Source organism: Perognathus longimembris, chromosome 13 (assembly GCF_023159225.1).
Source record: "Perognathus longimembris pacificus isolate PPM17 chromosome 13, ASM2315922v1, whole genome shotgun sequence".
NCBI lineage: Eukaryota > Metazoa > Chordata > Mammalia > Rodentia > Heteromyidae > Perognathus > Perognathus longimembris.
Genome location: NC_063173.1, coordinates 60,348,144 through 60,371,194, shown reverse-complemented (window position 1 = coordinate 60,371,194; position 23,051 = coordinate 60,348,144). Strand labels below are relative to the sequence as shown.

Below are 23,051 nucleotides of genomic sequence, written 5' to 3'. Positions count from 1 at the left end.
AGTCCAGGTGGCAATAAGAAGGAAGCAGGCGCTCAGTTAGGGCCCCAGGTCTATAGCCTGGCTGAATGGGTTTTTACTTCGTTGGCAACCTAATCCTCACAGATGGGCACCTATGCAAGCCTGAGTCTCATGAGGATGGACTGTTTCTTGTTTACTTCTGTCTTTATTGTTGTGCAAAAAAATCTTCAAGAGATCTGAGACTGTGTACATTACAGCCCTGAGTTCAAATCCAGTAAAGCCCCAATCCTCACCACCCCCAGGTTAGAGACATGTGCTAGTAGAGTTGTTCTAAACGTCCTACAGGTTTTTTGTTAATGAAACAACAGGGCTGCAGGAAAATTTTGTGAATAGACAGTTCATTGTCAGCAACTACAGTGGATGTGTGCTGGTCTGCTTGTAAGTTCTCAGTGCTGCGGCTTGATGAACACAGGAACGGGGCTTTCCGAGAGTGCTGTGGTCTTACATTGTTGGCACCATACCCTGTCTAGGTGTTTTTATACAAGACACTTCTCTTTCTAATAACATACATTAGCTGAGCTTCACCATACACCCCTCCTGCCTTCTCTCCTTTTATGGAGCTCTGAAAAAAGTGTGAGTAAGGTAGGGCCTGCTTGTTCATTGATAAAACCTTGTCTGCCAGACTCTAAGGGATCTTGGGATTGGAGTGGGAAAGATGGGTTACTTGGCCATTTTCTGTTTTCATTAAGCTTTGTATTTCTTCTTGAGTTGATTTTTTTTTTTTTTTTTTTTTTTTTTTTTTTTTTGCAGTCCTGGGCCTTGGACTCAGGGCCTGAGCACTGTCCCTGGCTTCTTTTTGCTCAAGGCTAGCACTCTGCCACTTGAGCCACAGCGCCACTTCTGGCCACTTTCGTATATGTGGTGCTGGGGAATTGAACCCAGGGCCTCATGTATACGAGGCAAGCACTCTTGCCACTAGGCCATATCCCCAGCCCCCCTTGAGTTGATTTTTATATATTTTTTCTTGAAAAGTAATGAATCCTTTACATTTTCAAATGTCCCATGTAGTCTTTTATTTAAAAACGTCCCTGGCTGGGAGTTCACACCTGTAATCCTAGCTACTCAGGAGGCTGAGATCTGAGGATTGTGGTTCAAAGCCAGCCAGAGCAGAAAAGCCCACAAGACTCTCCAATTACACACCAAAAAAGCCAGAAGTGGAGCTGTGGTTCAAATAGTAGAGCACCAGCCTTGAGCAAAAAAGCTCAAGGACAGTGCTCAAGCCCTGATTTCTTACCAGGACTAGCACAAGACAAAAACAAATAAACAAACAAAAAATCCTATCTCTGCCTCTATAGTTGTAGCCCTTTTAATTTTCTCATCTTATTCTTTTATTTCTTACTTGTGCTTTTTCTGGACCAGCCTCATGAGATATCTATTTTGTATGTCTTCTCAGAGCCCCGCTTTGGGCTTTATTGGTTCTCTTGCTTGTAATTGTTTCCAATTTTGTGAAATACATTAATTTTCCTTCTTTACTATTATCTCCCTCTATATTATTTCACACTCACGTGTTGCCAGCATTTTGTGTTACCTGCTTATTTATTTTCAACCCTTGTATTATTTTTAACATGCATTTAGAGCTATGAATTACTCGTATGTATAGCTTTGCTGAATCCTACAAGAGTGAATAAAAGGGCGTTCACTGTCATTCACTCGAAAGAATTTTGTAATCTTTGTTGTAATGTTCTTTTTACCTTATGAATTACTTAGGTGTATTCTTCAAAATACTCAAACTTGTATACATATGCATATGCGTGTATTATTTATGTATTTTTAAGATATAATTTTATTGTTAACAAGTTATTGTACAGAGGGGTTATCATTCCATAAGTGAAATAATGAGTACATTTCATTTTTGGACAATGTCACCCCTTTATGTATTTTAAGACTACATTTTATTGTTAATTTTTTAAATTTAATTACACTAGTCAGGTAATGTCATCATGTATAAGTTCTTTGAAGTTAATGAAGATTTCCTCCACAATGCTTAATCTATTTTGAAACATTTTTGTTAATTTGAATATATATACACACACATATATAATCTATCCCTTAGCTCATTTGGTAATTTTATTGTTTAAATACAGTAAATGGTTGTTAAATTTCTGTGTTATATCTATTTTTGATAAGTGTTAAGATGTTTTAAAGTTGTAAGCTTCTTTGTTTCTTATAATTCCATTTCAATACCCGTTTGGGGTGTGTATTTTGAGTCTGTCAGATGGAGGGCACCCCGATTGGTGTTTGTCGCTGTCTTTTTGATGATTCGTCCATCCATGTCCAGTCCTATACCTTGTACCCCAAAGTTTCCACCGTAGACTCTTGGTCTGGCCTTAATGTTTTCTTCAGCCTAGACCAGCTGCTGCCGGTCAGATGCCCTTTTAATGTGTTCCAGTTTGCTTACCGATAATGTCTCCTGTATTTTAAAAGCAAATAATCCATTTTAATGGTTTTCTTTCATCCGTTTGCATTTTTCATGTAATTATTGGTATAGCTGGACTTGTGTATGCCATCCTTTTAAGTTTTAAAATTTAAACATTCAAGTTCTTTTTTCATGTAAATGGCAGCATTCCATATATTCTTCTTTGCCTTCTGCTTTTCAAAATTGTGGCAAAATAAGTTACATATTTTACATAAAATTTACTGTTGTAACCCTTTGTAAGTGTATGATTCAGTGCTACGAAGACATTCCCAGCTTGCTGGGGGCCCTGTCGTCCCACGTCCTCAGGGGGCTGAGGCAGGAGGATTGGAGGTTCAAGGTCAGCCTTGGCTGTGTAGTGAGACCCTGCCTCAAACTAAACAAAGAAGACACAGTGCTGAGAACGCCGCCCCCCCCCCCCCGCCCACCATCCACTTCCGACGTTTCCCTCATCCCAGCCCCTTTCCCTGGCTCCTGGGTGGCTCCTCGGTGACCTCACGTGGGGGGACCGCCCGCCTCTCTGTCGTTTTGTGGCTGGCTTGTTTGCAAGCCGCCATGGTGTTGTGACACACGTCAGTGCTTCGCTAATTGTTCCACTGCGCACACGCATTCTAAACATGCGCTGCCGTCTGCAGTGGTGCTGCTGTGAACACTGGGGTACGGTCTGTCCAGCCTGCCTCTGTTGTTTGGGGTACCCCAGGAGTGAGGGGCTGGCCCCAGGGTCATGCCAGGCGGAACATTTTGAATCGGCAGCAGGGCGGGGCTTGCACGCCGGCCTGGAGCCCGTGTTCAGCCGCCGCACTGGGCTCTTGCTGCTCTCTCGGCTTCTTTCTGCCTCGCCAATGTTTTAGGGAATCTGCACTGATGGCGAAGCAGAGGGAGCCGAGTGAGGGGAGCACAGGGGCCTCTTTGCCTGGCACAGGGCAGAGGGGAGGAGAAGCCCCAGGGCAGGGCCGGGAAGGCAAGGGAAGTGTGTGCGTGCCTGCAGTGTCCGCTCACACATCTGTCTGCGGCACAAGTGCTTTGGCACAGCCACGGTGGCAGGCGCGGGCAAGCCCGTGACACAGCTGCATCGCAGACCTCGGCAGCAGCCAAGGGCTTTCCCGAGACAGTTCCCGCCGCCCAGAAGGTTCCAGGCAGGGAAACAGGTGCAGAATCTCCCCAGTGACAGCGAGGGGGGTTGCTAGACCTCTGCCGAGCAAGGCAATGGGCCTGCTCCCATGTTCACACGATGCTCCCCAACTTACTGTGCCCCCAAAAAGCCCAGCACAAGTTGACACACTCACAAACCCAAAGCCCACGCAAGCTGCACGCACGGGGCTCGTGCCGATGAGCTGAGCTGCTCAGGAGCTAGCTGCTCAGGACGCGAGGGTCGTGGTTGGAAGCGGTGCAGAACCCTGCTCTCTAATTCTTTTTATTTCTTAGTTTACCTATACATCTAGATCACATGTACACTTTTTACAATTTTTATTGTACAATTATTGTGACCAAAAGTATTTCTCTGACAATGTTTCCTTCTTTTCTCCTCTCCAAAACTGTGAGTTCTTTTAGTATTTGCCTCTAAGTAATGGGCCTGAGCCTCCCCCCGCCCCCCAATGTGAAGATGCTACATCGGGGTTTGAGTCCACTATTGTGTTCAGTGCTAGGTGTGCTCTTACATCACCTCTCTCCTTCTTTCCTAAAGGTGTCTATTGCTGGAACTCTTTGTTTGTTTATATTTCAGGAACTCTTTGTATTTTTTCATAAATGTTGGGGTTTCTGGCCTGATCTGCTGCTGCCTTCTATCCATTTCTACATTTTTTTGATTCTAGTTTATAGAACTGTTTAAACTTTTTCACCTCTTACTTTCTAGAATATCTTTTGTAAATTCTGAGTTTCTTAAGCATCCTGTTCTAATTAGAGTTCGACAGTAGTTTTATTATCTCCTAGGCCATGGGTGTGTCCCTCCCCTAGCCCCCCCCCCAGCAACCTCTGCTTCTGCAGCCGTGTGTCCCGTGGGGAGGTCCCTTGCTTGTCTGCTGGCCTTTGGGGTGTCTCTGCTCAGGTTAAGGGTGCGGCGTAGGTTGACCGGGCACGTTGTGGTGACTTGTTGGGGCGCACCGTGGCTTGGGGTGACGGGACGAAGCCATGTTGTGGGAACCCCTCGGCATTCTCTCCTGGGTTGGCTTCATCTGCCTCTTGGCAGGAAGATTCCAGAAGCTGGATAGGAAAAGAAACCTCAGGCCCCGCGCCCCCGCTGCCCAGACTGCAGCGCCCCAATCTTCCGTCCTGTGCCCCGAGAATGCCGGCTGCCCTGCAGCAGTGCCGGGGCCAGAGAGGGCTCTGGACTCGGGGGCTGCTGCCAGAGGGCAACCTCGACCCCGCGACCCTTGCTGTCCCCCCACCCAGCGGGCCCCCACCCTGAGGGCCCCCCAAGCTGCCTCTCAGCCCTTTCCGCTGACACGGGATTCCTGCTTCCGCCCTGTGCGCTCGACAGCGCCCTCTGCCCGCCTCCAAATCCCCCTTCTCCTTCCCTTCTTTCCATCCTGCTGCCTGGAGAGGCCTCGCGGCGCGCACACACCCGTGGCTTCCATGCTTGCCTCGCTGCTTTTTTTTTGTTGTTTTAATTTCTGAAACCAGGACCCAAGCTCGGTATGTGGCGCGTTGACTCTGGCGGGTGCTCCACCGCCGAGCCGCTCCTCCCGCTGCTCCTCCTTCCCTGGCGGTTTCCAGGTCCCCACTGGCGGCGCCCTGCAGTGAGGGGCGCTGGGGGGCGGGGGGTGCTCTGGTCTCACTCACCTTCCAGAGCCCAGACTTTGTTTCCCGTCTCTTGTATAAGCAGCTGTGGGAAGGCCGGCGGTGGGCGCCTGGGCGGCCTGGTGCGGGGACCCCGCGTCCCAGGGGCCGGGCCCACGGGAGGCTGCCCGCCCGCCTTCCTGCTGCCCGCCCCCATCTCTGCCCTCCTCCTGCCTTGACATGCGTGTAACCAATAGTGCTTAACAAGGTGGGTCACGCCCGGGACGCTGCGGACATCTGGTCTACCCAGGGCCCGGCGCCGGGCCTCCCATGCCCACTGCGGCCCAGACATGGGCCCGTGCTCTCAGGGATTGCCCCGCACTGCGGGCCAACGCCAGGGCTTCTGCCTCCCCGTCCGGAGGCTGACAGGCGATCGCCTGGGTCAGACCACATGGGGACCGGCGGCAGACCAGGAAGGCCGGGCCATCACGCTTGCCTTCCTCCCCACGCGCGGAAGCCATGCAGCGGCTGTGGGCTTCGTGGCGCTGCCGGGCTGCAGGGCACCGGCAGGGTCTTGGGAGTCCCATTCTGACGGCTGAAGCTTGGCAAAGCCCACACTGAGATTAAGCCCCGCCTGGGGAGGCCTCTGCGCGCAGCACAGGTGGGGGCGGGAACGCAGGAAGTAGAAGCCCAGGCGTCACAGGGCACGTGCACGTCCTCGCAGGGCGGCGCTCACGGAGCTGCGGTGTGGGATCTCAAAGGGCGAGCAACCCGTGCACGACGCCAAGCCCCCCCCCCCGCCCCCCTCCCCTCCCTCCCGCCTCCTCCCCTTGGGCGGGTCTCTGATAAAGCCTCCTCAGCTCACTGTGCCTCAGGGCAAACGACAGGCCCTCCGCTGCGGACAGTGTCCAGGACGGTGTTTCAGCCTTACCGAGTCCTCTCGTAGCCGCGATGGCCTCGGCTAGTCTCTCTTCTTCTGGGTTAGACATGCAAGGCAGGACCCGTATGATCAGGAGCCAGAAGGCAGCCCCCCAGCCCAGCCGCCCTCCCGCCGCCCGCCCCGCGCCCGCACTCACGCCGCTGTTGTCTTCGCAGGTACTGCGACTGCTTTGCCAGCGGGGACTTTTGCAACAACTGCAATTGTAATAACTGCTGCAACAATTTGCGTCATGAAATCGAACGCTTTAAAGCCATTAAGGTAATCCATTTTTAAAGCATTCTAGAATGTGTGAGATGTTCAAGCTGGGCGCTGGTGGCTCACGCCTGTCATCCTGGCTGCTCAGGAGGCTGGGATCTGAGGATCACAGTTCAAAGCCAGCCTGGGGCAGGAAAACCCATGAGACTGAGCTACAATTAGCCACCAAAAAACCACCACCACCACCAACAAAAACCAGAAGTGGAGCTGTGGCTCAGAGTGGTAGAGCACTAGCCTTGAGGGAAAGAGCTGAGAAACAGTGCCCAGGCCCTGAGTTCAAGCCCCAGGACTGAATATATATATATATATATGTATATATATATATATACATATATATATATATATATAGTGTGACGTGCTCATAAAATGACCTCCAGAGATCCTTCATTTCTTTACTGGGAAAACCTAAAGTGGTGAAGAGCACATAGATTGATTGTGATCCTGTTATTGGCATGTGGGTACCAGCCCATGACAAGGATCAGGGGAAGATCTTTATTCCCCACCAGCATGGGGTTTCAGGGTTCTGATTCAGAAACACGCACAAGTCTGCTTAGTCTTGGTTTGGGGTTTGACCATCTGGGCTGAGAAGCAGGGTAACGTGAGAAAAAGAGACCATCCTCCACCAGTGCAGTGCCACCTGACGCAGGTGAAGGTTAGTACAGTTTCCAGTTAAAAGTGGAGATTCAGCTGGGTGCCAGCCGCTCACACCTCGAACCCTAGCTACTCAGGAGACTGAGATCTGAGGATCACAGTTGGAAGCTGGCCTGAGTGGAAAAGAGGCTCAGGGACAGTGCCCAGGCAGAGTTCAAACCCCGTAACAACAATATAAAAACAAAAGTAGATACCTCACTTAGGGTCCTCAACTTCAATCGCAGAATAAGAATTTCTGGACAAGTCACAATGGTATGAAAAGTTGGAAGAGCTTGTTTTTTGTTTGTTTTTTTTTTTGGCCAGTCCTGGGCCTTGAACTCAGGGCCTGGGCACTGTCCCTGGCTTCTTCTTGCTCAAGGCTAGCACTCTGCCACCTGAGCCACAGTGCCACTTCTGGCCGTTTTCCACATATGTGGTGCTGGGGAATCGAACCCAGGGCCTCATGTGTAGGAGGCAAGCACTCTTGCCACTAGGCCACATTCCCAGCCCTGGAAGAGCTTTATTGAGAAAGTAAGCAAGCAGACAAGGAAGACAGACAAGCAGAACGGCAAGGGGCACACTTACGAGAAAGGGCCCGTCTCGCTCAAAGAGAGAGAGGCACGCACAGCACTTCGCTGTCAGGGTTGTTGGCATGGTAAAGGCGGGGGATCTGACTCAAAGACAGGGAAAGATAGAAGCGTCTCAATTCCCAATCACTCTTGATGTTCTTACACGTTCTAAGTTTCTGGCTCTTGTCTACCATTTTGGTTGCTTGCTTTTGGGGGGAGAGTTTCTCTCAGGAAGGGATACATCCTGTCAAAAATCTCTCAGGAAGGGATGCCTCCTGTCGTCTGTCTTTGAGGCAAAGTTGGTGCTTCTGTGTTTCTAAATACCCTGTCTCTGAGTTGCCTTCCCTCCTTTCCCTCACTTTATTTATCCTACCTCACCAGGACACACTCAGCCTCACATGCTGTCACCAGCTTCAGGTGACAGGGATGTAGTCTACCCTGAAGGCCAGAGGACTCGGGCCCTGGAGAACGCCCTGCTGGAGGCTAAAGGCCGCAGGGCCGGCTGATACCCCTTTCTGGGAACATGAAGCTCTGCTTGGGGGAGGGGGAGGGGCAGCCAGGCTGAGCTGGCAGCCTGCGCCAGGGGGGCACAAAGGAAATGGAGGGCCGTCAAGGGCAGGCTGGAGGCAAGCCGGTACAAATGGGACAAAACGACGTGCCATGGTTGCTCTGATTATTTTTCCTAAAAGAATTTCTCTCTTGAGTTACGGGATAATAACTCAGGATATTGATTTTGCTATGACCAGACCCATCAGACAGAAGAAACTTATGATGCTTCTAAACTCCACGAGACTCATGTTTTATTTTGAGGTAAAATATAGTGCAAAAGTTTTAGAAGTTGGCATTTTCATGAATTGCTTATAGGACTATAAATGGGTATGGCCATTGGGAAACTGGATGGTAACTAGCTAGTAACAGGTATATTTGTCTAGACTAGAGCCCAGCACTGGCTCTCCCGAAGTTACAGCCAGGAGCCAGGCGTCAGTGGCTCATGCTTGTAAACTTAACTACTCCGGAGGCTGAGATGTGAGGATCAAGAGTTGAAGCCAGCCTAGGTTTGAGAGTCTATGAAGCTCTTATTTGCAATTAACCACCTAATGGCGCTATGGCTCAAGTGGCAGAGCACAAGCCTATCAAGTGCAAGGTCCTAAGTTCACATCCTGTGCCCGAAAAAAAAGAAAAGAAGGAAGGAAGGAAGGAAGGAAGGAAGGAAGGAAGGAAGGAAAGGAGGGAGGGAGGCTGGTCAGGATAAACCAGGATGAGATGTCACGCTCACATGACTTGGGTAGCTCAGTGGTGAGCACCAGATCCTAGGAGCCATTGCCAGAACCCTAGGAAAACAAAACCCAACGTGAAGTGTGGCGTGCTGTGTGCAGGAGGTGAGGCCCCATCAGGGGAAGGGGACGCTGAGCTCCGCCACTCACTGTGGGTTACCTGGCCTTAGGGTGGCGCGGTTTCCTCATCTGTAAGAGTGGTAAGTGTGGCAGCTCTTCCCTTCCAAGATTGCTGATAGGGCTAAATGAGAGAAACAAGACCCATGGTCGAGACGGTGCCCGGCAGGGCGCACCCAGTCATGGCCCGTTGGTGCTGTGGTCTCCGCCGCTCTAGGAAAGTGGTACACGGTGACTTGGAGACGTCCCCCACGTGAGCAGTGCCCTGTGCGGTGTCCTAATGGCTGCAAGCGTTTGAGACTCAGAAAGAGGCATTTCTGGGGGAAACGGTGGCTGCCGTGGCTCTGTGTGGACATGGAAGGCCCACGCCGGGCGCCAGGCCGCGAGCTAGCTGTGTCTAGAGGCTCTGTGCTGCTCGTAAAGCAGCAGCTGCTTCCGCTGACACACTTTGCAGTGGGCGTTGTTTCTGAATCGTAAAACACTGCTTTGTTTTCTTTTTCGTGTGTGTGCGCGCGCGTGTGTGCGTGCGGGTCCTAGGGCTGGAACTCGGGGCCCGGAAGCGGTCCCTAAGCTGCTCTTGCTCCAGGTTAGTGCTCTGCCACTTGAGCCACAGCTCGTCTAGGTGGTTAATTGGAAATAAGAGTTTCACAGACTTTCCTGCCCAGACTGGCTTCGAATCTGATCCTCAGATCTCAGCCTCCCGAGAAGCGAGGACGACAGCCGCGAGTCAGTGGTGCCCAGGTTATTTTTATCATTATTTTGAGGCCAGGTCTCACTCTCCAGCCCAGGCTGGCCTTGAACCCCTGGTCCTCCTCGAGTGCTGGAGTTACGGGCACAGGCCACGGCACCGATCCGTGGACGCGCCGCGCAGTGGTTCTCGTGTTCTCTCTTAGGCGTGTCTCGATAGGAATCCAGAAGCTTTCCAACCCAAAATTGGGAAAGGCAAGTTGGGTGACGTCAAGCCGCGGCACACCAAGGGCTGCAACTGCAAGCGGTCGGGCTGCCTGAAGAACTACTGCGAGTGCTATGAGGTGAGGGCGGCGGGGCCGGGCGGGCCCGCGGCTCGGGTCCCCCTCGCAGGCCTGAGCGCCGCTCGCTCCGGCCCGCGCCAGCTTCCCAGCTACCAGCTGACGGTGACGAGACGTCAGCCACGCGGTGGCTCCCGCGCGCCCGTGGGGCCCGCGCGCTGGCGCTGTCCTCTAGCTGCCTCGCCACGCGCCCGGCCTGGGCACCGACCACCGCTGAGGGGCTCCCGGAGGGCCTGTGCCCTTCCAGCCCGAGCAGGGACTGGGCGCTCCCAGGGTGGACCAGGGCACCCTCCACACCCGCTTCTAGGGTAACCCCAGAGTGGCTCCCCATCACCTCAGAGACCAGCAGGCAAAGCCAGAGGCTGCACCCGCTCTTGGACAGAGTGGGGGGTTCCCCCCCCCCAGTGCTATTGCTCACTGGCTGGTGCTCTACCACCTGAGCCACATCGCCAAACCCAGAGGTGTTTTTTAATCCAAGACTTGTTTCCCGGTAGTAGGAGCACTTGCTTCCCTCTTTCCTCTGCCGCTCTAGGAGGGAGTGGAGGGCCCTCGGGTCCCAGGGCGGCAGTGAGGAGGAGCCTGCCTGCTTCGCCCAAGGCCCTCAGGGACCTGGGAGTTTACTGATGTTCTAGAACCATGTGCGGTTGTGCGCCTCTATGGTCTAGATGCCCGGGAGGCGGAGGCGGGGGACGGAGCCCAGGCGCCACTCGGGCTCAGTCCCTCTGGAACTCCATGAAGACAGACGAGTCGCTTGCGAGAGACGGGGCGGCGCGTGAGGCCCGGGCCACACAGCTCCCAACAGGAGACCGCGCACAAGATGGCCGTCCCCGCCGAGACCCGTGCATGGAGCGCAGGCCGCCCAGGCCGCCCGGCAGGTCCACCAGGGGCTCCGCCCTGAGGCCCAGCGCGCTGTCCTCCCCTGGTGCAGGGAGAGGGCAGGGTGGACGGTGCGTGTGGCGACAGCCTGGCCCAGCTCGAGGGACCCGCGTGCCCCGATGTGCCCAGCGTGGAGAGGGAGCAGATGCTCCTCCGGAAGCCCGCACGGGGCGGGGCGGGCCTCCAGGGAGCCCCGTCCCGGCACCTGGGTCTTGGCAGCGTGCTCCCTGTCCCCTTGACTTGACAATGCTAAGGACACGTCAAGGATGGGGCCTGGTCAGCAATACACAGGCGGAGAGATCCGGGCACGCTGAGATTCAGAAACGGACAGTGAGGATATTGCTGAGATGAGAACTGCAGCAGTGTCTTTGCCTCAGGGGAATGGTGGCCATACAGCAGCCTTGCTGGTCGCGGCCAGCCAGTAGCACATACTTTCTGAAGGAGCCACGAAGGCAAAGAGGAAAGGTTGAACTGTTCTGTTCACAGCTGGGCAGCGGTACGTGCCTACCATCCCAGCTACACGAGAGGGAGGGTCTCTGCTCCAGGCCAGCCCACCCTAAAAAGTTTCCAAGCCTACATGTCATCAGACAAAGCTGGTAAAGCCTGGCACTGGTGTCTTGTGCCTGTAGTTACTAGTTACCCAAGAGGCTGAGATCTGAGGCTCTTGGTTTGAATCTAGCCTTGGCAGAAACATCCATGAGACTCTTTTTCCCCCAGTCCTGGGGCTTGAACTCAGGGCTTGAGCACTGCCCCTGGCTTTGTTTTGCTCAAGGCTAGCACTCTGCCATTTGAGCCACAGCGCCACCTCTAGCCTTTTCTGTTTACATGGTGCTGAGGAGTGGAACCCAGGGCTTCATGCACGCTAGACAAGCCCTCTACCACTAAGCCACATTTCCCAGCTCCAATGTCAAAGGTTGGGTTTTGTTTTTTGCCTGTCCTGAGGCTTGAACTCAGGGCCTGGGCTCTGGCCCCGAGTCTCTTTTGTGCTCAAGGCTAGAACTCCACCACTTGAGCCACTGTTGGACCTCAATTCCACATCCCCCCCCCCTTTTTTCCCTGGGAGACGCCAAGCCCCCAATTGAGAGGGGCAGTCGGCTCCGCTTCCCCCGCCAGCAGCAGAGGCGAAGCGTGTCCCTGTCGGCTAAGCTGAGCTGAGGTAGGATGCCGAAGACCCCCGGTCCCAACCCCTCTCACGGTTAAGAGCAGACGCAGACACGAAGATCTCGGGGAGCCGGTCCGTTGTTCCACCAGTCTCAAAAGGTTTTATTCAAGGGAGGGGTTTATATAACAGTAATGGCGGGCAGGAAGAGGAGGGACTAACTGAATATTAACGATTGGCTAATGGGCTGTCCATCACGGTGATGTCACGGAACTTCCTCTATGGGCGGAGACCACAGCCCCCCAAGGACCAGGGTCTCTGGGGTCTCTGGTGCCATTACACACGTGGCCGAGACAGAAGGTGGGGCTGGTTTGCTTCTCTTCCGGCAGAACCCGGAAGATGGGAGTGGCTAGCTCTCACACTGCCCAGGGCGGGAGGGAAGGCAGCGTCTCAGGACCGCCCTCTCCCCCTCAAAGCCAAGCTGAATCCCCAACAAGCCACAGCGCCACTTCTCCTTGAGACTTTTATTTCTAATTCATCACCCAAAAAGCTGAAAGTAGAGCAGTGGCTAAAGTGGTAGAGCACTAGCTTTGAGCAAAAGAAGCTTGAGGAGAGCTCCCAGGTCCTGATTTCAAGCCCCAGGACTGGCACAAAAGAAATGTAAGTAGGAGGACCAAGGTTCATACCTGCATGGACAAAAAGTGAGATCCGATCTCAAGAACTACCAGGAGAAAAAGAACTGGGGCTTGATTCAAGCACGGAGCCTAAGTTCAAACTCTATGCCACAAAGAGAAAGAAGCCCAGAAGTGCAACTGAGAGACCTCAGGCACGGAAAGCTACCCACGCAGGGAGTGTGCCTGTGTGCCACAGAGGAGGCAGGGTGGCCGTGGCGCAGGGAGGGAGCCAGGCCCCACACAGCGGCCGCCACGCCACTCCGCGCTCCTCCCAGCGCCACGGAGAAGGAGTGGGCACAGGTGGTCCGAGCACTGCGGTGTTAGGAGGGGCGGGGCCGAGCCTGTCTGCGGGGGTGGGGGAGCAGGAGGGCCCCGGGCGTCCAGCAGGCCTCCCGGCAGCGTTCTCCGAGGTGGTGGGCCCGCCTGGCGCACTCCACAGAGAGCTCCGTCCGGCTTTGTGCAGGGGGGTGCTGGGCAGAGCAATCCCTGGGACTCACCCCCGCTTTGTTGTCTGCAGCACTACCGTGTCCCCACAGTGGGATGTGGGGTACACCTTGCCCTCCTCGTGTCTCCACCTGCATTCTTCTTGGGGTTTTGATAGGGACATTGACAACTGCACACGCATACGGGAGCAAATACAAGCCAACAGGAAGCTTTCAAGCCTCATTCTGTCAATGCGTTTTCTATTACCAGGCCAAAATTACGTGCTCATCTATTTGCAAATGCATTGGCTGCAAAAACTATGAAGAAAGTCCAGAGCGCAAATCACTGATGAGCCTGCCCAACCACACGGAGACTGCGGAGCTCGAGGGTCACCCCGCTTCGTCAGCGGGCAAATCCTCAGGAATACCAAAGTTCCGAAAAGATAGGTAAGTGCCCGAGCAGACTGGGGGGGGGGGGGGCGCAGGCGTGGGGGGGGCGGGAGGGGGGAGGGAGCCATCCCTCCGCCAGTGATCCTGGCCCCGGCGGGCCAGAGACGCCCACTTGTGCAGGCCAAAGCGCGGGGTGCTGACCCTGCCCGGCGAGGGAGCGGCGTGTCGCGGGCCCGGCCGCTGCCAGCCGCTCGGCGGGACACGGGGCCGGGCGGACGCCCGCCCCCTCCCGGGGAGCCTGCGCCCCAGATTCCCCGGCCCCCTCACCACCCTGGCGGGCCCTGAGGCCGGGTGGGGTGTCCGCTCCCCTGAGCTCCCGGTGCCCGCGCCCGCGGAGGCGGCAGCCGCCGTTCATGAACGCGTCTCGGCGTACAGCGCCAAAGCCAGGCTTCCCCGGCTAGAAACACGAGAAACGCCGGGCCTGGCCGCCTTCTGCCGGGGTCCCTGCGCCCGGAGCGGGGTGGCCGTGCCAGGTGACCGAGGTGGCCGTCCCCCCACAGGCAGCCGTCGTCCTGCATCTCGTGGGAGGTGGTGGCGGCCGCGTGCGCCTGCCTGCTGGCTCAGGGCGAGGAGGCGGAGCAGGAGCACTGCTCCGAGGGCCTCGCGGAGCAGAGGGTCCTGGAGGAGTTCGGAAGGTGCTTGTCGCAGATTCTCCACATCGAGTTCAAATCCAAGGGCTTGAAGCTGGAGTAGAGCGCCAGGGGCCGGGTGCGCGTGCGTGCGGGCTTGGCCTCCGCGCTCGGCATAGCCTGGGGGCGCCGGGCCGGGGCTCGAGCGCCGTGGGGCCCGGAGCGCCGCCCCGCAGGCGCCCCCGTGTGAGGTGAGCTGCGGTCCCGAGGAGGGGGCGCAGGACGCGGCGGGGAGCTGGAGCCGCCGCCCTCTGGGATGAGGATGGCCTCCCCAGCACCCCAAGCTGGGCTGCTTTCTTTGTTTTGGTTGACCTTTGTTTTTCAGATTGTTTAGAAATAAACTCTCCAGATGGGTGTTATTATATAACTTGAAACCCCGAGAGAGCACCCCAAGGAATTTCTGCAATGGAGATGTCCCCCCCAAGTCTGGGGACTGTCGGCCTCCCCGGGCCGGGGCGGGGTGGGGAGGGGCTCTCATCAGGCGTGCTGGGTTTCAGGGCTTCACACTGTGTCTCGTTTCTTGCACGTTTGTACACGAATTGTGGGAACGCTCCATAATTATTGTTCTGATATTCTTAATACTTGTAAAACATGGTTAAACTAGCTGGTAGAGACAGCAGGAAAGGTTACTTATTATGTTGACTTTTTGGTTCTATTACACAAGTGAAGATGTAATTACTAACTTGGTAAGTGAGAATGTATTTATCTTATTAACAGCTCCCTGAAACATATTGCAAGAGTGTTGCGTCATGTCTTTGCGGTGATCGATACCGTGGGCTGCTTGGAGCACCGAGAGGTGGGGGGAGGGCTGGGGGGGCTGGCTGCGGGGCCCGGGGCCCAGGGGTGTGGGGGAAATGACCTTGCAGAGCTGGGGTGCAGCAGGCTGCTTCGGAGCAGGAGCCTCAGAGACAGGAAGCCCGGCCTCGGCATGTGCGGCCCCTCGGGCCCCTTGGAAAAGCGATTCCCGGGAAGAAGCCTGGGTGACTGGTCTTGATTGGGGAGGGGTGGGCCCTCTGCCGCCCCAGTCCCTTCTAGAAAACAGCATGGCGCTGCCTGAGACCTAGGCACGTCCTCCCGGGACTCCGCTCGAGTCCTCGCGCGGCGCGGGTGCTGGGTGAGCGGCCGGTACCCGGCATGCATCTGTTACCTTTACTTAGGCTGAGCTTGAACCCGGGGCCCAGCGCGTGCTAGCCGGGCACACGCCACTGAGCCCTGCCTCGCATTAACTAGGTTTGGCCCCCCTTTGCTTGAGTTATTCTGGGATAGGGTCTCATGCTTCAGCCTGAACCGGCCTGGCCTACACCTGCTGCTATGCCTCTTGAGTAGGTGAGACGGAGCGCCATCCCGCCGTTGGCTGAAATGGGCTCGCACTAGCTTTTTGCACGGCTGACCTCAAATCTCAGTCCAACCCATCTCAGCCTTCCACACAGCTGGAATTACACCACGCCGGCCTTCCTTGTATCATTATGATCATTGTTATGATGATTGCATACTTCGGGTGTTTTAAGCAAGGTCTCTGCAGCCCAGGCAGGCCTTAAACTTGGCATCCCTGCTTCAATCTTCTGAATGCTGGGATTACGAGTGTGCACCACCGTGCCCGGTGTGCCCCCTGGACATTTCCGGTCCACTCCGGTTTACTCTGAGGGTGGGAAGCGGATTGCGGGGCCAGCGGTGCGGCCCTCTACAGACCCACTCGCTCATCCGCTGGGCTGTCCTGACAACACCACCTCCTCCGCCCCTCCCCTCCCCTGCCTCCAGGGGCCGCCCTCCCCTCCCCTCCCCTGCCTCCAGGGGCATTCCCCGAGGGAAGGGACAGGGAACTCCCGGCAGCCCTTTCGAGAGGCCGAGGGGCCGGGCCACTGGGGGGGGGGGGCAGGGGAAGCAGGAGGGGCGGGGCGGCCCCACGGAGTGGCCCTGGCTTGGGGTCCTGAGGGGTGTCTCGGGGTTTGCCAGTGCTGGAGACACGTGCACAGGCCGCGGGCCGCCGCAGGTGCTGGCCTGGAGCACCTGGGCTGGGGCTGCGTGGGGCGGACCCGAGGGGGCGGGCACGAGGCGGGGGGGGGGGGGGGCGGGGGACGCGGGCTGGCGGCTGGGGGGGCGGGGACGCGGGCTGGGGGCTGGGGGAGTGGCTGGTGCTCCCCAGGATGGGCAGAGGCGGCGGCGGCCTCCTGAGCCGGGGAGCAGGAGCCTCACCTGGCGGAGGCAGGGGCGGAGGCGGGATCAGGACCCACTGCCGTGGGCTGCTCTGTCCTGGGGGGGCTGGGCCACTGGCCTGGGCGTCTTCCCATCCTGCCCCCCGAGTCGTCCCCTGCAGACACAGCCCAAGCCCCCTGCTCCGAGCACCATGGCGCCCAGGCCTCAGGCTGCGGCTCGGGGAGCGGCCAGGCCGGGCCACCCTAGCGGAGCTCAGCGGCTCTGCCCGTCCTCCGCCTGCCTGCACAGTGCTCCCCTCCCCGCACTCCCCTCCCCCGCCCACTGGGCCCCTCTCCTGTGCCCCCCCCCCCACGGCAGCTGCGCCTCCAGGCAGGCTGGCGCCTGTGTGCTTTGTTCATGGCAGCGACACAGCTGTGTTCACAGCTAGGAAGACTGCTTCATCGCGAACCCCGCTGCGCTGGAGGAGGCGCCCCGTGACCCCTGCACAGGCGGGGAGACGTGGCGTCCACGCCCGCGCTCCGTGCGTGGCCGGGACCGAGGGGCCTGACGCGGAGGGTGAAGGAGGTGAGCTACCACCTTGTGCAGCTATGGCAACAGCCACGGCTGGGCGCCGGTGCGCACGCCTGCCGCCCCGCCACCCAGCCCGAGAGCTGAGCATCGACGGGAGGCCCGCCTGGCTCCCAGCTCCGGTGACCACACGAAAGCCGAGGGCCGCCCTGGCTCGGGGGTAGAGCCCTGGCCTTGAGCCCACGAGGCTCGGGGACAGCCCGGGCCCTGAGTTCAAGCCCCACCCCCACCACAAGGCATCACAGGCGATGACCTGCAGCCCGCAGCCCAAGCACACGGCGCCGCGCGGGAGCATCCAGCAGCGGCTGTTGATGGTTTATTTATCGCTTAGAGTAATCATGAAAGTCAGACAGCGTTGCTGCAGCCACGCGGTGAGAAGCAGAGCGGAGGGGTGGCGGGCTGCGCGCTGGGCGGCCTCCTCCCCCGGGGCGGCGCGGGGCTACGCTGCGTCCTCCGAGGATGCGGCCGGCGGGAGGCCCGGCAGGCTGCCCAGGGCCCCGGCCTCTGGAGAGGGAAGAAGCGCGCGGAGGTGGCTAGCTCCAGAGCGCCGCGTGCCACCTACCCAGCACCCAGCACCCAGCACCCAGCACCAACACCAGCACTGGAAGCCATGGAGATCCTCTCCAGAGCCCAGCATTCTGTCCTACCTTAGCTCAGCACCCCGCACCCCCCTCCAGTGACGCAATCCTGCACACGTCACGGGCTTGCACTCCCGCTCGAGTGACAACCGCGTCCCCATGGAAGGACTGCCACCCCACTCAATCCCCGGAGGGAACCGGGGACCCCTTAGCCTCAGGCTCCCTGGGCCCCCCTCCCCCACGTGCACCCAAGTCCTGCAGCCGGGGCAGGGCAGCTGGGGTGCGGGCCACGGAGAGAATCCCCCAGAGACGCCACGAGCCAGCGGCGGCTTCGCGGGGGGACGAAGCAGCACATTCCGCGCCCAGGGGCCCCAGGCCACCCCTGCAGTGAAGTGCTGGCCACTCCCCATCTCGGGGTCCCTCGCCACCCTCCCCAGTGCTGACCGTGGGGGCCGAGGGCCAGCCAGGACCAAGTCCTTTCCACGGGACCCAAAGGCCGCCTGAAGCTCACTGCCCAGCCCCTGTGCCCTGAAATCCGGCCCGCGGGGGGGGCGATGGAGGGCATGCTTCCAGACAGGTGCCAGGACCCCCCCCCGGGGGAGCGAGGGGGACCCCGGCACAGCAGCTCGTGTGACAGCTACTTCCCACTGGGGTTTTCTGCAGCCCTTCTCTGTGTCCTGCAGCGGTGCTGGGGTGACCCAGCCTCCTGCGCCAGGCCCCCCCCGCCCCCCCCGCCCCCCCCCCCGCCCGACATGTCGTCTGTCAGCTCACAAACCTTTCAGATGCAAGAAAGTCAGAAACTCAAGGAGGGTGCGCACGATGTTGTTCTCGGGCAGAGCGCGGCCATAGCTCCCTGCAGGACACAAAGATGACCGGTCACAGCCTGCGGGGGGGCTCCCGTACCCCACCCCTGCGCCCCTCCTGAGGAGGAGCCTCGAGGGCCGCTGCGGCCGGCTCCCACGCTCCCTGCCTCTGCCTGGCCGGGGCGGGGGTCGCGGGCCTCACCTGGCTTCACCTCGGCGGCGTCCGCGTGCAGCTCCCGCTTGCCAGCCAGGCTGTGCTTGTCACTGAACGAGCGGTGGTTGTCGATGGCGTCTGCGGAGAGGGCCGGGCTCACGGCTGCCCTGCCCGCCACCCCAGGCTGTGCGGCCGCTCAGCACACACTCAGCCTGCCTGCCTGCCTGCCTGCCTGCGGCTCAGCCGCCCAGGACCGCGACAGGGCCGGGCCCCCACCCAGGACCGCGACACGGCCGGGCCCCCACCCAGGACCGCGACACGGCCGGGCCCCCACCCAGGACCGCGACACGGCCGGGCCCCCACCCAGGACCGCGACACGGCCGGGCCCCCACCCAGGACCACAACAGGGCCATGACAGGGCCGGGTCCCCACCCAGGACCACGACACGGCCACGACAGGGCCGGGCCCCCACCCAGGACCACGACAGGGCCGGGCCCCCACCCAGGACCACGACAGGGCCGGGCCCCACCCAGGACCACGACAGGGCCGGGCCCCCACCCAGGACCACAACAGGGCCGGGCCCCCACCCAGGACCACGACACAGCCACGACAGGGCCGGGCCCCCACCCAGGACCACGACAGGGCCACGACAGGGCCGGGCCCCCACCCAGGACCACGACACGGCCGGGTCCCCACCCAGGACCACGACAGGGCCAGGCCACCACAACCCAGATTTTTTTTTCTCTCAAAGGACTGCATGGACTGGAGTCAGAGGAAAAAGGGAGGGAGGGGCAGGGGGAGGGAGAGAAGGAGGGCAGAAGAGAAGGAGGAAGGGAGGGAAGGGGAGAGGGTGGGACCAGGCACTGGCGCAGTGTACAGGAGCAGAGTGAAGGCAGAGACACCGAAGAGCACAGTGCAGCGCTGTGGCTCAAGCAGGCAGCACGGGCCTTGAGGGGAAACGCCAAGGGGGGGGGCCCTGACTCCACGCCCAGTACTGCACACACCACCACCAATAACAAGAGCCGGGGGGCGGGGGGGGGGCCCTGACTTCACACCCAGTACTGCACACACCACCACCAATAACAAGAGCCGGGGGGCGGGGGGGGGGCCCTGACTTCACACCCAGTACTGCACACACCACCACCAATAACAAGAGCCGGAGTGGGGGGGAGCCGGAGTGGGGGGGGGGGCGGGAGGCCCTAACTTCACACCCAGTACTGCACACCACCACCAGCACCACCAATAGCAGGAGCCGGATTGCAGGCGGGCGGGGGCAATTCCGCGGGGGAGAGGGCAGGGTTCGGAGTGTCTGGCTATGGAGCCTGGGTGCGCAGCTGTGGGGAGGGAGGTGAGTGGGGGGCAGAGGTGGGGGCCGCAGTCACCAGGCCCTGCCCACTCCCCAGCCAGTCCTGGGGGTCAGGACGGGGAGCACTCTTCCTTTCTGTGGGGTCTGAGAGGGTGGGGGGCACGGAGACCTGTAGGCCACCCCAGGACAACAGGGCCAGCGAGGCTGGAGAGCGGCGGCCCCCCCCACGCCCCCCCCCAGCCAGGGGAGCAGAGCCCGGCCTGGGCCCCCGGCTGGGAGGCCGGAGGGGGGGCGGCACGGCTCCCCCTTGCGCTCCGGGAGGGAGGAGAGGAAGGCTGGAGGTGGGGGCATTTTTAAGGCAGATGGTGACCCCAAATCTAAATGTGCCACCGCGTGAAAGCCACGGTAGGCACGGGACCCGCAGGGGGTGTGAGCTGGGGGTGCCATCGGGGCTCCCCACGTCTCCACTGGGCGCCCTGACCGCTGGCTCGCGCCTGAGGGCCGCGGTTCAAAGCCAGCCTGGGCAGGAATGTCCCCGGGACTCTGATCTCCAGGGAGCCGCGCTGTGCCCGGGGCGGCGGCGGGCGCCCGCCTGGAGCTGGAGCGCGGAGCGGCGCCCAGGCCGAGTCCGCTGCACCGAAGCACACGGAGCCCGAGGGGCCGGAGCCTGCGGGACGGGCCCAGCCCTGGCGCCGGCGCTGAGCCGCGGAGCGCGGGCCCCGGGTGACAGCGGGCCGGGCGGGGGCCGCGGCTCAGCCCAGTGCCCAGGCGCGGGGTGGGGCGCTGCGGGACACCGGAGCCCGGGAGGGGCTCGGGGCTTCCGGGTGCTGCGGGAGCGCGCGGAGGGGTCCCACTAAAGCGCGGGGAAGCAGAAGGCGGGGAAGCTTCTGGAACAGGTGCCCGGGTCCAATGTGTGGGGCAGCGTGGTGGAGATCCCCGGGCCCCTCGGAAGCTGGGGGAGGGGAAGGGGTGCGGATGGCCTCGGGGTCCCCTGCCGGCACTTACGGGGGCCCAGGAGGTAGCCGGCGCTGTTGAGGGTCCAGCCGCGCTTCTCCTTGGCCTGGAGCAGAGAGAGGGGGTCGGCGGGGCTGGGCGGGACGCCCCGCTTCCTCCCCCGGTGGAGCCAGCCCGCCAGCCTCCGGGGTCCGCGTCCCCGACGGGCAGCCCCGCTCCGCCCCCCCGCCCCCGGCCGTGCGCTCGGGCGCGGTGACCCCGCTCCCGCCCCGTCCGTGCGCCCCGCGCGCTCCCCGCACTCACCGCTGTCCCGAGCCCCGGGGCGGCCGACAGGGCGGCGGCGAGCAGGAGCGCGGCCAGCAGCAGGGCGCGAGCCCGGGCCATCTGCGGGGAGCGGGGCAAGGGGTGACGCGGGGCGCTGGGGAGCGCGGAGGGGCGCGGGGCGCTGGGGGGGCGGAGGGGCGCGGGGCGCTGGGGGCGCGGGGTGACGCGGGGCGCTGGGGGAGCGGAGGGGCGCGGGGCGCTGGGGGAGCGGAGGGGCGCGGGGCGCTGAAGAACGCGGAGGGGCGCGGGGCGCTCGGGGGCGCGGAGGGGCGCGGGATGGGGCGCGGGGCGCTGGGGAGCGCGGGGCGCTGAAGAACGCGGAGGGGCGCGGGGCGCTCGGGGAGCGGAGGGGCGCGGGGCGCTGGGGGAGCGGAGGGGCGCGGGGCGCTGGGGAGCGCGGGGCGCTGAAGAACGCGGAGGGGCGCGGGGCGCGGGGCGCGCGGAGGGGCGCTGGGCCCGGGGTCGCGGGTACCGTGAGCGGCGGGGCGGCGGACGGGCGCGGGTCCGGGGCTGCGGAGCGCGTCGTTGGGCGGGCGGACGGGGCTCAGCGCATGGCCGGCGGGGCGCGGTGCGGGTCCCCCGAGTGTCGGGTCCCGAACGGCCACCGCCGCTATTTATCCCCGCGGAGCGGCCGCATCACCGCCTCTGCCGCCGCCTCCGCCTCCGCCCTCGGGGCCGCGGAGCCCGGACGACGCCGCTTCCCGCGGGGCGGGCGGAGCGGTGATCGCCCGGGGCCGCCGAGGCCGGGGTGGGGGTGGGGGTGGGGGGTGGGGGAGGATGGCGCAGGCATTCGGAACTGGGGACACAGGGGCGGCCTGGGGCGGCCGCCGGGGGGGGGGGGCAGCGGAGTCCCCCTACACTGTAGTCCCAGGAGCACACGCACGCGTACACACAGTACACACGCACACACAGTACACGCACACACAGGCTCACAATACACACTACACACGCACACACGCGCACACACATACACACTACACACACATACACACAGTACACACGCACACACATACACACAGTACACACGCACACACATACACACAGTACACACGCACGCACACAGTACACTCGCACGCACACGCACGCACACAGCACACTCGCACGCACACGCACGCGGGTGAGGAAGGGCAGCAGGCTCTTGAGGGCCCGGCTGTGCCCTGCTGTCCCGCGGGGCGCAGAGCCACCGTGGGCGACAGAGGGGAGGTTGAGGGGCGCCGGTCCTGACGGCGAGGGGGGGCTCAGCGGGGCGGACAGGGCCCTGCAGGGGGCGAGGGGCCCTGGCGCGGGGCCGGCGGCGGCGAGGTGGGCGCCGCCCGGACGCAGATGGAGAATGGCCGCGGGCATCACCGCCGGGGTCGCCCTGGGCTGGAGATGAGCTCTGCTGCCAGCGGGGCCGCAGCCCCCCAACCTCCCCAAGCCCGGGGCGGGCACCGCGGGGAGCTCTGGGAGCCACCCTGGGGCGCAGGGCCTCCCGCCCTCCTCCGGGCCCCCTTCCCCAGCCTCCCCAGTCCGCGGCCGCCCCTGCTCTCCACTCCCCTCCCCAGAAGGCCCTTAGTCGGTTTGAAGAAACAAATTTTTAAATCCAAATCCTTGGGATGAATTAAAGAAGAGAAAGGAACCGCCGGGAAGCAGAGTGGGGGGGAGCACAAGGCGTGGGGAGGAGCACAAGGCGTGGGGAGGAGCACAAGGCGCGGGAAGCGGAGTGGGGAGGAGCACAGGGCGCGGGAAGCGGAGTAGGGAGGAGCACAAGGCGCGGGAAGCGGAGTGGGGAGGAGCACAAGGCGCGGGAAGCGGAGTGGGGAGGAGCACAAGGCGCGGGAAGCGGAGTGGGGAGGAGCACAAGGCGTAGGAAGGAGCACAAGGTGCGGGAAGCGGAGTGGGGAGGAGCACAAGGCGCGGGAAGCGGAGTGGGGAGGAGCACAAGGCGCGGGAAGCGGAGTGGGGAGGAGCACAAGGCGTAGGAAGGAGCACAAGGTGCGGGAAGCGGAGTGGGGAGGAGCACAAGGCGCGGGAAGCGGAGTGGGGAGGAGCACAAGGCGTGGGGAGGAGCACAAGGCGTGGGGAGGAGCACAAGGCGCGGGAAGCGGAGTGGGGAGGAGCAC

The 23,051-nt window shown here is 60.7% G+C and overlaps 2 protein-coding genes across 2 annotated transcripts in view; one reads left to right on the top strand and one right to left on the bottom strand.

Moving 5' to 3' along the window:
- Nucleotides 1-14,173, top strand: part of Tesmin (testis expressed metallothionein like protein) — a 29,340-nt gene extending 15,167 nt beyond the window's left edge. Inside the window, exons 6-9 of the mRNA XM_048359723.1 lie at nucleotides 6,242-6,344; nucleotides 9,825-9,962; nucleotides 13,302-13,477; nucleotides 13,981-14,173. Coding sequence (XP_048215680.1) covers nucleotides 6,242-6,344; nucleotides 9,825-9,962; nucleotides 13,302-13,477; nucleotides 13,981-14,173 — 610 coding nt within the window. The remainder of the gene's footprint in view (nucleotides 1-6,241; nucleotides 6,345-9,824; nucleotides 9,963-13,301; nucleotides 13,478-13,980) is intronic.
- A 3,096-nt stretch (nucleotides 14,174-17,269) lies between these two features.
- Gal (galanin and GMAP prepropeptide) lies at nucleotides 17,270-21,009 on the bottom strand. The gene is made up of 5 exons (XM_048359762.1): nucleotides 20,929-21,009; nucleotides 20,677-20,731; nucleotides 18,414-18,503; nucleotides 18,184-18,261; nucleotides 17,270-17,334 (listed from the first exon to the last, which is right to left on the bottom strand). Exons 1-5 carry the CDS (start codon nucleotides 21,007-21,009, stop codon nucleotides 17,270-17,272), a joined length of 369 nt encoding a protein of 122 aa, XP_048215719.1.
- Between the last annotated feature and the right edge of the window lie 2,042 nt (nucleotides 21,010-23,051).

Excerpts from the sequence above, each read along its gene's own strand:
- Gal (XM_048359762.1), bottom strand. The coding sequence starts at position 21,009 with ATGGCCCGGGCTCGCGCCCTGCTGCTGGCCGCGCTCCTGCTCGCCGCC. Across the intron at positions 18,262-18,413 it reads CGCCGCCGAGGTGAAGCCAG|GGAGCTATGGCCGCGCTCTG; the intron begins GTGAGGCCCGCG and ends TGTGTCCTGCAG. Across the intron at positions 17,335-18,183 it reads GACTTTCTTGCATCTGAAAG|AGGCCGGGGCCCTGGGCAGC; the intron begins GTTTGTGAGCTG and ends TTCCCTCTCCAG.